The sequence below is a fragment of the Molothrus aeneus genome, chromosome 3 (assembly GCF_037042795.1).
Source record: "Molothrus aeneus isolate 106 chromosome 3, BPBGC_Maene_1.0, whole genome shotgun sequence".
Lineage (NCBI taxonomy): Eukaryota > Metazoa > Chordata > Aves > Passeriformes > Icteridae > Molothrus > Molothrus aeneus.
This window is the reverse complement of record NC_089648.1, coordinates 112,645,954-112,657,835: the sequence shown is the minus strand read 5'-3', so window position 1 is coordinate 112,657,835 and position 11,882 is coordinate 112,645,954. Positions and strand designations below refer to the sequence as shown.

Sequence of the window (11,882 nt, the reverse complement as noted above, 5' to 3'; positions counted from 1 at the left end):
CCTGGAATGGAAAGATGAACCCCTCCCTCCAAATTATTATAATTTTGAAATTACTGGGCTTCTAGGCAAATATATGGGGGAAAGGAATACATGCTCTTTACTAGGAAAGATATAGATAGCCATAGATATAGCCATAGATATAGATATAACAAGACAAGCAACAACAGCTGTAGGAAATGGAAAGATAGAAACTGCCACAGACACTGAAGGGTTTGATTTGCAGCCTTGGAAGAAGCTTGGATTGATGTAAAAATAAAAGTACACAGGCATTAAGCAGAAAAATTATAAACGTATGTTTCTGTAGTTGTAAGTAAGAATATGCCTTAAGTAAGTGAGAAACTGCATTGGGTAAGATGGTGAAGGGTTTTATAGTGTAGTAATGTCATTGTATAGAGTAAGCTAAGAGTTTAGCTGTTATAAATAGAAGTAAAACTGTGTTTGTGTAATAGCAGCCCATTGGATGAAAGTATCCACAGTGCAGCAGAATTAAGGAGAGGTGATAGGTTAGAAAAACAAAATAAACTTTGTGACAACTTTCCATTGGGTTAGAATGTAATATATTGCTTTGTATTGAAGAAACTTGTGACTGCTTTGAGCTACGGCCGACCATTTACTCCTTTAAAATCTGACAGCCTTTGAGGCCGATGTTCATCTGAGTAATAAATTGCTTTTAGCCTGGCAGTAGTCCCATCCCTTCTGTGAGGCTTTGATAATAGACAGCAACAAGAGGAACGGAAAACCAGCAACCAAACCCAGCCTTTTCTCACCCATCCGGTCATTTCCCTTTGGTGCAGTTACACCCAGCACCAGCAGGGAGCGCTGTTGGCTCAGGTCGGGGCAGAGCGGCTGCAGTGACGCCCCCGCGGCTCCAGGGGGCGCTGCTGGCTCCCGGCGAGGCAGAGGGGCCACGATGGCTCCCCCGGGCTCCAGGGGTGCTTGGAGTGGGCTCGGGAACCTCCAGAGGAGGTGGTGGGAGATGGTGATTGGGATCTCAGGCAAGGGGAAAAGAGGGGAGATGGTCACGTGTGGTGTGGGCATAGGGTACCTGTCTTTCCTACAGTGAAAAACGCTATTTACTTTTGTTAAATTTTTGAAAGTTTAATAGCAATTAAAATTGGGACAGTAAAAATTAGGATAATAAAAATCAGAATAATAAAAGAGAGTAAGAGACAATAAAAAGGAAATAATTATGGGTGTCTGGATGTTTGGTGTTTTGCTGAAAGGCACACTTTGCTAATAAAGGATTACTCTTTAAAAGTAATAGTTTATTGTATATTCATGTATCTTATATATGATTTAAACATTCTTTTCAAATTAGGGTGCTTTTGTTTATTTTGCCTCCCCTCCCACCCCCCCACCCCCCCCAATCTTGTAAATTCACTTATTTGGATTTTGGAAATTTGACTTTCCTCAATAAGGAGGTAATAATTATTTTCTTGGGATTTTGGTGTCACTGTTTTTTTTATCTAGATAGGATAATGTGAAGAATTTCTTGGTTATCTTTTTAAATTTTTGAGTTATAAAAAGTATCTTATATAGTTTCAATTTTAATATTATGCTACAGCTTAAAAACTATATTTACTACACTACTTAAAAGAGATTAACACAGCACTACTTAAAAGAGATTAACATAGTATAACTTTCCAACATAACACATACAGTATTCATTTCAACATCTCTGAAAAGCCAATACATATAATATGTATTTTTCACACCGGTGTCCCCTGCCTGTCTGCAGCACACAGAGCTGGAGTCGCCCCCAGCTGTGGCTCCCCTGAGCACAAAGGAGACACAGAGCAGTCCAAATCAAATCCTTTATTAGCAGAGTGTGAAAGAAACACCAATCACTTGTTTTAAAAAATCAAAAAGTTTAACAGTAATAAAACAGCTATGAAAATAGTAATAACAAATTAGAGCAATAAGCATTTGGATAATCAGAGTAGGACAATCGAAGACAATAAAAAGCAAAGAGTTACAGACGTCTGGGTACGTTTTCCTCCTTCTGCCAAGCAAAAGCACACCTCAATAACAAAGGATTAATCCTTAAAAGCAATAGCCTATTGCATATTCATATATCTCATACATGATGCAAAAATTATTTTCAAACAAAGGGTCTTTTCTGGTTATTGTCAACTACACCCCTACATCTTGTAAATCAATTGTCTTGATCCCTCAAAGTCTGGTTCTTCCCGATAAGGGGGCAATAATTCTTCTCTTGTGATTTTTGGTGTCTTGTTGCTGTTATCTCTGCGAATAATTTCTTGATTCTCTTATCCATTCCTTGAGCTACTTAGAAAAGTATCTTCCATCACATAGTTTCTATTTTATATTATGCTATAGCCTAAAATTTATACTTACCACAGTACTTCAAAGAGATTAATACAGCATAACTTTCCAACCTAACACATGTAACATTGATTTTAATATCTGCAAAGAGCCAAGCGTACAATATGCATTTTTCACAGAGAGCCTGCAGGGGATGAGGCTGAAGCAGCCCTTCAGCAGCTCTCCAGAAGGGCCTGGCCCTCGCTTGGCCCAGCGGGGTTGCAGCACCTGCGCAGCAAAAGCCCCCACGGCTCCCTGGGGCAGAGGCAGCGGGTGCCACCTTCTGCAGAGCACAGCTCTGGTGGCACCAGCCTGCCTGGGCAGCACAGCCCTGCCCCGAGGGCTGCTGCGGAAGGTGCTGGCTGACAGGATTCTCCACATGGGGCACTCCAAAGGCTTTTGCTCAGCAGAGAGGCCAAGGGCAGGAGCAGCTCCTGCTGGGGCTGAGGGCTGGAGGAAAGGGCAGCAGCCCCAGGCAGCTGAGCAGGAGCGGCTGCCCCGGACAGAGACACAGCACCCCTGAGACAGGGAGTGAAAGCACTGCCTGAGCCCCAGGGCAGTGGTGTCGCTGCTTTCCTGAGCCCGCAGGCACAACGGCTCCTGCTGGGAGAACGGCCTCAGCTGATCCAGGAGGCTGCAATGAGGGAGGGAAGGATGACACCCAGAAGCCAAGCAGCCCAGCTTGCAGCCAGCGTGGAGCTGGCCTCAGGCCCTGCAGCCCTTTCTCCCAGCAGGGCAGCTCCTTGCTGCAGGAAAACTGCCCCTGGGGCACTGTCCCTTCTTGTCTCACAGCAGCTGATCCAAGGGGTGCTTTGAGTGCTGCCTTTGCCCCGTCCCTGCCCTCGGGCTCAGGATGGCCACAAGGCTGATGGCTCCAAGGATGGGTTTGGTTTGGCTCTAGGACAAAGCTGAGGGGAATGCTTATGGCAAACAGGCAAGAGGATTCTGGCTTTACCACAAAGGAATGAGTTAATGAGCAAAGGCTGCAGTTATGTACCTTATTTAATGAAATTTGGGAAGGATTGGGAACTATAGTTTCTACGTGGCATGAGAGGTATGAGAGGGTCCTAATGTGATTTTATTTTGTGAAGAATGTCATAAAAAGCTGTTTGAATTGTCAAATACCTCTTGCTCCTTCTTTTCTGTGGACATGGGCTATACTTGTCAAGATCAGACAGTACTTCCTGCTTGGTAAAACTCCCCCATGCCTCAGGGATTTCTCCTTTGCCCTGAAATTTCCCATTATACAAAGCTTCCAGCTGTGTCCTGAAATGAGACACAAACCACTTCCAGTACGCCTGCATGGATAGATTAGGGAGAATGTTCCAATTGGAAAAAGGAGGTCCTGCATCCCGGTATTTCTTGTAGGGGATCAATTTGGTGCTATCAAACGTGAATTTGAGTTTAGTTGTAACAAGGCTGGAACAAATATCAATGACTAGCTGGTCTGTCCCAGGCCACGTCGCTCCCATCAAAGCTCGTGGGCGATGGAAGACCAGCTGATGGTCTCCATCATGATTCTGCATTGTGTTTGTGCAGACAGCGCCACAAAAGGGACACTGCTCCCAGCACCCTGCAAAATGCTCCACCAGGATGCTGTGAGGCTGCCTTGGAAATGAGCTCAGGTCAGCAGCAGCCAATTCTTTCTTGAGCCTTTCCCTCAGGTCATACAGAGCTTCTGCCATGGCACTGCTCAGGAACTCAATGTCTGTGACCTCCTGGTGCTCGATGCCCTTCAGGTCACTTCTGGGCAAGTTGAGCACCTCTGACAGTTCCCTGCAAAACACATCCAGCCAGAGAGAGGCTTTGTCTTCTCTGTCTTCTCTGTCTTTGACAATTTGGGTTGATAAAGAAACAGCTGACAAGATGTTTCGATAGAGAATATCAAGGGAGGAATCTAAAAACATCCCCAACATCCTGCTCCCATCTAAACAGTGACTCCTAACTCGTGTCTCAATGTAACTCTGAAAAAACTTTTTTGGAGACGAAAGGTACTCCTTGAAATACTCAAAATTTTCCTGTTCTGCCAGGTATCTCAGGATGCAAACTTCCAGATTGGCTCTGCTGCCCTGGAAATCTGGGAATTTACCCTGCATGTCCTCAGCGATGGCTTTAGCTGACCACTCATAGACTGCACGGCAAAGAGCTGGTTCAATCTTGTCACAAAGGAGAACAGCAAATGTTGTGACAGAAGTGGCTCCTTGGCAGGAAATCTGGAAACATTGGAAGAAATCTTCTCTCTTGCTGCTCAGGTACACAGCTGGGTCATTTGCCTTTTGGAATGCTTCGTGCATGGCTTTAAACCTTTCTGCTGCTATTTTGCACAGATAGATCGACAAATCTATGCTGTAATCTCTGTTAAAACTACATTTCCCATTGCTGGGGACAGAGTTGACACCTTTCTTGTACTTCATTGAGTATTTCATGAATAAAATTTCGACTGTAATCGCGTTTCTCCTCCTCCTTCTTAGCAATGTTTGCCATCACACATGCTATAATCTTGTCTGTGATGTGTTGAAAGTTGATCACATCAGCATTGGAAAGGCTCCTGGGATCTGTGAAAAAGACGAAATACTTTTTCTTCATTATATATTTCTCTGGATCAAAAGAAAATCCTCCGCCTTTGGAAACAGACGTGATCCGTTCAAGGACATCTGGCTCCTTAAAGTGCTCTACAAGGACACCTTCGATTTCTGCATCGATATCCACCCGTTCTGGAGGACGAGCAGCACGGGAGACTTTGGCAATCCACTCATTCCAGACAAGAGTAAAGTTGTCCTTCAGTTCTCTCTCACTGAGGCTCTTCCCCTTCAGAGTCACAGCCAGCTCCCGACTCCTTTTCAGGAGCGCAACTTCATATTCCAACTTCCTTGCATCCAGTTTCTTCTGCTCCTTCTGTAGCTCAATGAGATTCTCACATTTCTTTTTTGTTTCATGAAGAAGAGTCTCTTTGAGTTCTTTCAGCTTCAGCTCTGTGCTTGATTTCCACTGGACCAGTATCTCCCGGTCTTTGTCTTCCCTGAAATACTCTTCCACTTTTTTCTCAATGGCATCACTTGTCTCTTTCACCAGCCCTTCAAGGTATTCTCTGGTGACATTCTGCAAGTCCCCATTCCGAATTTTGTTGTCCAGTCTCATTTGTACATCTAAGATGTGTTTCCTCAACACCCAGGTCCACTGACTAAAGGCATTTTCCAGTTTCCTGTACACAACAATCTCCAGGGAATTCTTGAAGCTGAAAACAAAGTTTTCATTCAGCAAAGCATTCCAGAGGTCACTAACACGATCTTTCAGGCTCGAGAGCCTCAAAATGCTGCTCTGTGACTGCTTCTTGGCAGCCTGGAGGATTTTGCTCTTGAGTTGCTGGACGTTCTGGCTGTAGTTGGGGTTGGGTGGTGCCATTGGGGGGTTTCCTTCCCACAGGTGAGCAAAGTAGTGAATGTGGGTGTTCACATCAAAGCCAATGACATCGCTGAAGGAGGAGATGTCACAGAATTCCTGCTGAGCAGCTATCACGGTCATTTCATCCAGCTTTTCCTGCAAGCGCCTTTGTCCTTCCATGTTCTGCTCCTTGGCAGTTGCTTCTCCCACGTTTTGGTGGACAAAGAGGCAGCTTGGGGAAAGATTGACTTTCTTCATCCTCAGGAAAGCCTGCACAGCGATCTGGAGAACATCTTGCATTTCTGATGGATTTTCTCCAAAGATATTGATCACAGTCAAGTTGCCGACACCAATGACAAAGGTGGCCAGCTCATTGTCATGGTTCAGGGACTGTTTATTGGCCATCTCGATGACACGGAGTCCCTCTGTGTCAACCACCAGCACAAAATCAAAGCCCAAGTCTTGCTGCAGCTCCTCGCCCACTGGGATGAGCTGCATGAAGGCTCCGCGAGTGCATCTCCCTGCGCTGACGTTGAACTGCAGACCAAACATGGCATTCAGCAGGGTGGACTTGCCTGTGCTCTGGATGCCGAGCACGGAGAGCACAAACACTCGTTTGTCCCCCAGCCTCTCAATTAAGCTGTCAAAGATTGCTCCCACCCAGCGCAAGGGCAGGTAAGAAGCATCCCCATCCATCAGCTCCACGGGGTACCCTGAAACCATCAGCTCTACTGCAATTTCCGGAAATTTGACAAAATCGTCATTCTTGGAGTTCAATAATTCCAGAGCTTCATAAATCTGCCCTACCTCTCTCAGAAGGTGCTCCAGGCCAATGGATGAATCGTTGATTTCATCAGAGAGGGCATCCAAGCGACTCAGCATCTCATCATTGCCACTGGTTTTCTTCTTGTCTTTCTTTCTTGACAGGATTTTAGACCATAACTCGTGATAGTCCCTCCTCAGTTCTTCAAGGCGACCACAAGACAGCTCATCCATAAAGACCTTCATCCACTGCAGGAAGTATTTCTTGGTATCTGCTGGCTGGGCCTGGAGAAACTCAAGGAATGATTTCATCAGTGGGTTGAGAGGGAAAGCTCGCCCAAGTTGCTTTCTTCTTATTGCTTTCTTCTCATTTTCAATTTGGCTCCGATGATGCTCAACGCTCTTGTTCCTCTTCTCCTGCAAGCGAGTGAGTTCTTTGTCCTTTTGGCACCACTGGTACCACAGTTTTCCTTGAAGTGGCAGCAGCTTGGATTTGATCTCAGACAGCTTCTTTTTCTTCAGAAGCTCCACCAGCTCCTTTGCCTTTGCTTTGGCTGTCACACACGCGGGTTGATCTGCATCCACTACAAATCCGTGCTGGCGAGCTTTGTCCACGCAGGCCTCCAGGCTGAACCATGGATTAGAACCTTCCAGGAGATTCCCAATTGTCTTGGTCAGCTCGTCCATCAGTTCTGCTTCGTTTCTGTTCTTGATCCCTATTTTTATGTTTTTGCTGTCTTTTCCAGCTGCAATGTTTTCCTTTTCTGTGAGAAGACAAACCAAAGGCCTTTGTGACTGCCACAGGCCCTGCAGAAGCTTTTTCCCCCTGTTGTCCATGTGCTCCCAATCGGACACGAGAGCCACGTTGACAGCAGATATCTCCTGCAGGAACTGCAGCTGTGCTCCGTGATCCCTGGCGTCTCCACGCAGGTTACAGAAAGCCACGCAGCGCTCAAAGGTGTCATTGGGGCTTCCACCGGGGCAGTACCAGGCGATCTCCACCAGCCCTTCCCTCAGCAAACACTCTCTGGTGCTGCCTCTGCAGTGGCGGTGGAAGAAAGTGTCGTGTTTGCGTTTGCTGAGCAGAGCGTTCAGGAGCTGGGACTTGGAAGAGGAGGCCGAGCTGCCAATGCGGATGAAGGACACGATGGGTGTCTGTGCCTGAAAGATGAGTTTGTTGCTGAAACTCTTTGCTTGGGCCTGCTTTCCTGACTTGTCCACCTCTTTCCAGCTCCTTTGGATTTGGCTGAGGGTGTAGAGCGGGAACTCGATGCGTGAAGTGCTTGGGTTGGGCACCAGGAGAGGCAGCGCCAGTTGGCAGAACGCCAGCTTGGTTGCCAGGGACTGTCTCAGGAAGTCATCAGCACAATGGAAAACGGCCATCTGCAGGTCCATGGGGTGCACATGGCTGTCCCTGCTTGCATGTTCATGGGCTGCTTCCTCCAAATCATCAAAAAACTGTTCAAAGGTGTCTGAGCGTTTGCGGTCTTTGATTGTGGTTTGTGGTAGGGCTAAAAGTTTTGGGTTGCTGTCATCCCAGCAAGTCAGGTATCTCACCTGGTAATCCACAGTTAACAGCTTTTGCAAGAAGTACAATGGCAGTTCCTTGTCCTGGCTGGGCTGGCCGTCCTGCAGAGATGTCTTGCAGATGGTGCGGAAATCTCCCATCCCCATTTTCCTTGGATAGTGACTTTCCAGTCCAAGGCGCTTGAGCAACTGGAGGAACTCCTGGTTTGCAATGGCTTCACTTTCTTTGGATTCACTGCTGTCTGACTTGGATTGGGACTGACTGGGGGGCTCTGGTGTTGAAAAAGTGTCTTCCAGATCTCTGAGTATGTTCTGCATCCTCTGTTCATCCCATTTGTCATCCAAGCACGCATTGATCAAGGAGTCCAAGTCACGTTCCAGCCTCTCCCAGTCTTCGTCTCCACTGTGCTTTTGGAGGAGATTCTTTATCCGTGGGGACCACAAGCCTTTCATGTGATCTTCCATGAAAACTAAACGCTCCCTTTTCTGCTCAGGGGACAGCTTTTGACATTCTGGTGTCACAGTCAGACCCGTCAGCAGGAGGGATGCCTCAGCTCTGTCCGCATCTTGCTCCTTCAGGTTCATGTACTCCTCATGTGCTGCTTCCATTTCCTTGGCCATGTACTGAATTTCTGGGTGTCCAAGGAGGTGCTGAAAATTGCTGCTTTCCACCTGGTAGCCTGTGCTGGTCACAATCAAGAGCACCAACAGTTCCATGTCCTTCTGAGCCTGTTCCTGGAGAGACTGGAGTAAGGAATAAATGGCCAGGCTGCTGGTCAGGGTGGCTTCTATCTTTGCTTCATGAACGTCAGAAGCAGAGCTTCCTGGTGCGTAGGTGACAGCATGGATGTGCTCCTTCATTTGCTGCAGTGTTTTGATGAGCTCTTGAAGCTCAGAGACTTTGGGAGATCTGGGAAGCGGGTGCTCAGTCTGGAAGACCCATTGCATAATGAAGGAAGCCTCAGGGAAGTCCTTGACAGAGTAGATATGAGGATTCAGGAGGCTCCTCAACATTACCTTGATAGTGGTGGTGTTTTCTGGAGCTGACTCCTGGCAGCTCCGCACGGTGTTCACCAGGAAGTCCTGCAGGGCTTTGTCTGACAGGCACACGTTGATCCACACACTGGGGTTCCTGGTTTTTGCACTCAAATAATCTTTTAGCTCCATCAGCATGAACAGCTTCTCTTCATCCACTGTCACCTCCCAGGCCTTCACAGTCCCCATGAAATCTCTGGCCTCTTGCACTGCACTGCCCAGTTCCTCTCCAAAAGTCATGCCAAGGCTCTGATTCGTCAGCACTTTGTACCCAGCCCTGAGGGCTCTGCTCATCTGACCAACAGACTTAAAATCCCCACAGTGATTGCACAGGATAATGTCCCACACTGGGATCAGCTCAAAGCCACGGTCGATAACGCACCACGTTGTGTTATCAGACATGAGCCCTGTTTTCCACTGAGGAAGGGAAGCTGTGTCTGCTGGGCCGCCTGTGTTGACCACGTAGAGCTGAATTGCTGTATGAGAACTCTCTCCGGCTCTCCCCAGGACAGAAGCCTGTGAGCTGGATTTGGAAACATCCAGGGTCCCTTCTACACTGGCCCCGAAGCCACCCCAGCTGGCCCCAACAAAGCTGTTCAGTGCTTCAGACGTTTGTCGCTTCATCTCTTCGCGCTGCTCAGCCCGGAATCCTTCTGTAGACGCCTTCCACCAGAATATCCCCCCAAAGTGGAGGGGACCCTGGTTTATGTGGGACCCAAACCTGCTGAAGAAGCTCTCACACTTCTTCACCAAGGTGGGGCTGTCTTCTTCCTGACTGAAGCTCAAAAGCTGCTCCATGTCTTGCAGCTCCCGCAGAGCGGCATCCGAGAGGCGAAGCTGATGCCTTTGGAAGTAGCAGGAGGCCAGAGGGATGTACTGGTACTTGGTGGTGCAAAAGTAGCTCTGCTCAGAGCGGGACTGGTGGGTGTCCTGTGACTGCAAGGAGCCGCTGTGATCTACACTCCCTCCCAGATTAATCCCCCAGAATGAGGATTTGGCAGAAACGCTCATGCTGAACCCCAGCTGCTCCATGGATTTGGTGAAAGTGGATTCTGCTGCAGAGGAGGAGAACTCCTTCCTCTCAAGCAGCGATCCTTGCTCGGGACCGGCGAGCTGGAATCCCTCAGGAACCCTGAGGAGCTGCTCTCGCTTTGCCAGCACATCTTCAGGTCTGCTGGTTCTGTAGATGCCCTGCAGGGCCAGTCCCGCTGACGCCCGCCTCAGCACCTCCGTGTCAGGGATGTTCTCCCTCCTGCCTGCTGACAGCTCCTGCCGCTCCAGCTGCTTCTGGATGCTCTCCAGCATATCTGCCAAGGGTTTCTTTGGTGGTGGCCAGAACTCTTTGGGAATCTCCATGGCTTGCCACAGAGTCTCTGCTTTCTCCCTCAGAGCATCCTGGCTGTGGCTGCGGCTGTTGAGCATTTCTGTCAGATCCTTCAGAGCTTGTTTGGCCTCTTCCTGTCTTTGCTTTGTCTTCTCCAAGTGCTCCTTCTGCACCTCTTTAATGGTCATTTTGTCATCTTTTATTTTCAGGAGTTTCTGGAGTGCCTTTTTCTCCCAGGGGTGCTGTACCTCACACTCCAGCCTGAGGTAGTCTTCGTATTCCAGATGTTGCAGGGCTTCTCTGCACTTGATTCCCAGGATCTGTGAAGCTTTGGGCAGCCAGTATCCAGCATCCAGCCCTTCCTTCTGGAATGCCTCTGCCAGGAGCTGTGTCTTTGTATCCTCCTCCTGTGCGTCCTCCTGTGAAGCCATGGCTGTGGAGGAAAAAGAGACTTTCCCTTGAAATGGAGGTCTTGGGAGTTCACTTATGTGAGCAATATGAATTAAGCCTTTAAGTTTTAGCTTGTAGAATTTTAACCTTTCACTTAAGTAACCTCTGCCATGGTACAATGGGCAGAGGAAAACGCAAATTTTTGAAGCTTCTTGTGATAAAGAACAATACTGGGAGAAGACCAAGGAATGGAAGAAAACTAGCTAAAAGAGCTCCTCTGTCTCCAAGCTGATCAAAATCTACAGACATACTCAGATGAGCAGCAAGGGACCACCGTGGGCACGCAGAGGGGAAAAGTTCAACAGGTCAGTCATGAGGAAGACCACGGCCTTCAGACTCAGAGCGCACCAGCAGAACCCCGTGTGACCACCACCATGAACAATGCATGCCCAGAAGGGAGTGGATCTAATTACCATGCGTGGCGAGGACAGGCAGGGCCAGGGGTGAACATGCATGGAAAGGTTGTGTTGTGTATTGCATATGGAACACCTTTGTGTATAACAAGGTAGCTCAGAGCTCAGGGCACTGGTTTTCATGAGAGGTATCTCGCTTGTGTCAGGCACTGACAATACCCACTTCACAACTACATCAGGCTGTGGAATCTATTTATTCTGTGTATTGCTTCACCCTAAGGTGAAGGTGTTGTCAGGGGCCCCAGGCTCCTGGCAGAGGCTCTGCAGCAGCTGTGGCCCTGGGGAGTGCTCCCACCCGGCTGCTGGAGTCAGGGATGGCACCAGAGCCATGGTCTCCTTCCCAGCACCCTGGATGTGCCTGTTGCTTTCCTGTTAGCAGGATCAACCCTGAAGCTGACTGTGTATCCCAGAGACTGCAGAGACACAAAGAGACCCAAACACAGACACACAAACACAGAGACACACAAAAACAGACACAGAAACACACAAACAGACACACAAACACAGACACAGAGACACACAAAAACAGAAACACAGACACACAGTGACTCAGCCACACAACCTGTCCTGGACAAGGTGCTGCCTTCAGCATCGCCCACATCCTCCCAGCAGAACTCCTCCATCCACAAGTGCAGACAGCCGGGGGCATTCCTGGCTCCCTGGCC

At 48.3% G+C, this 11,882-nt stretch overlaps 1 protein-coding gene across 1 annotated transcript; it reads right to left on the bottom strand.

Moving 5' to 3' along the window:
- Nucleotides 1–3,392: 3,392 nt before the first annotated feature.
- Nucleotides 3,393–10,785, bottom strand: LOC136554320 (interferon-induced very large GTPase 1-like). The gene is given in 2 exon segments (XM_066546169.1): nt 3,393–4,724; nt 4,726–10,785. Coding segments are annotated over 2 exon segments (7,392 nt in total).
- Between the last annotated feature and the right edge of the window lie 1,097 nt (nt 10,786–11,882).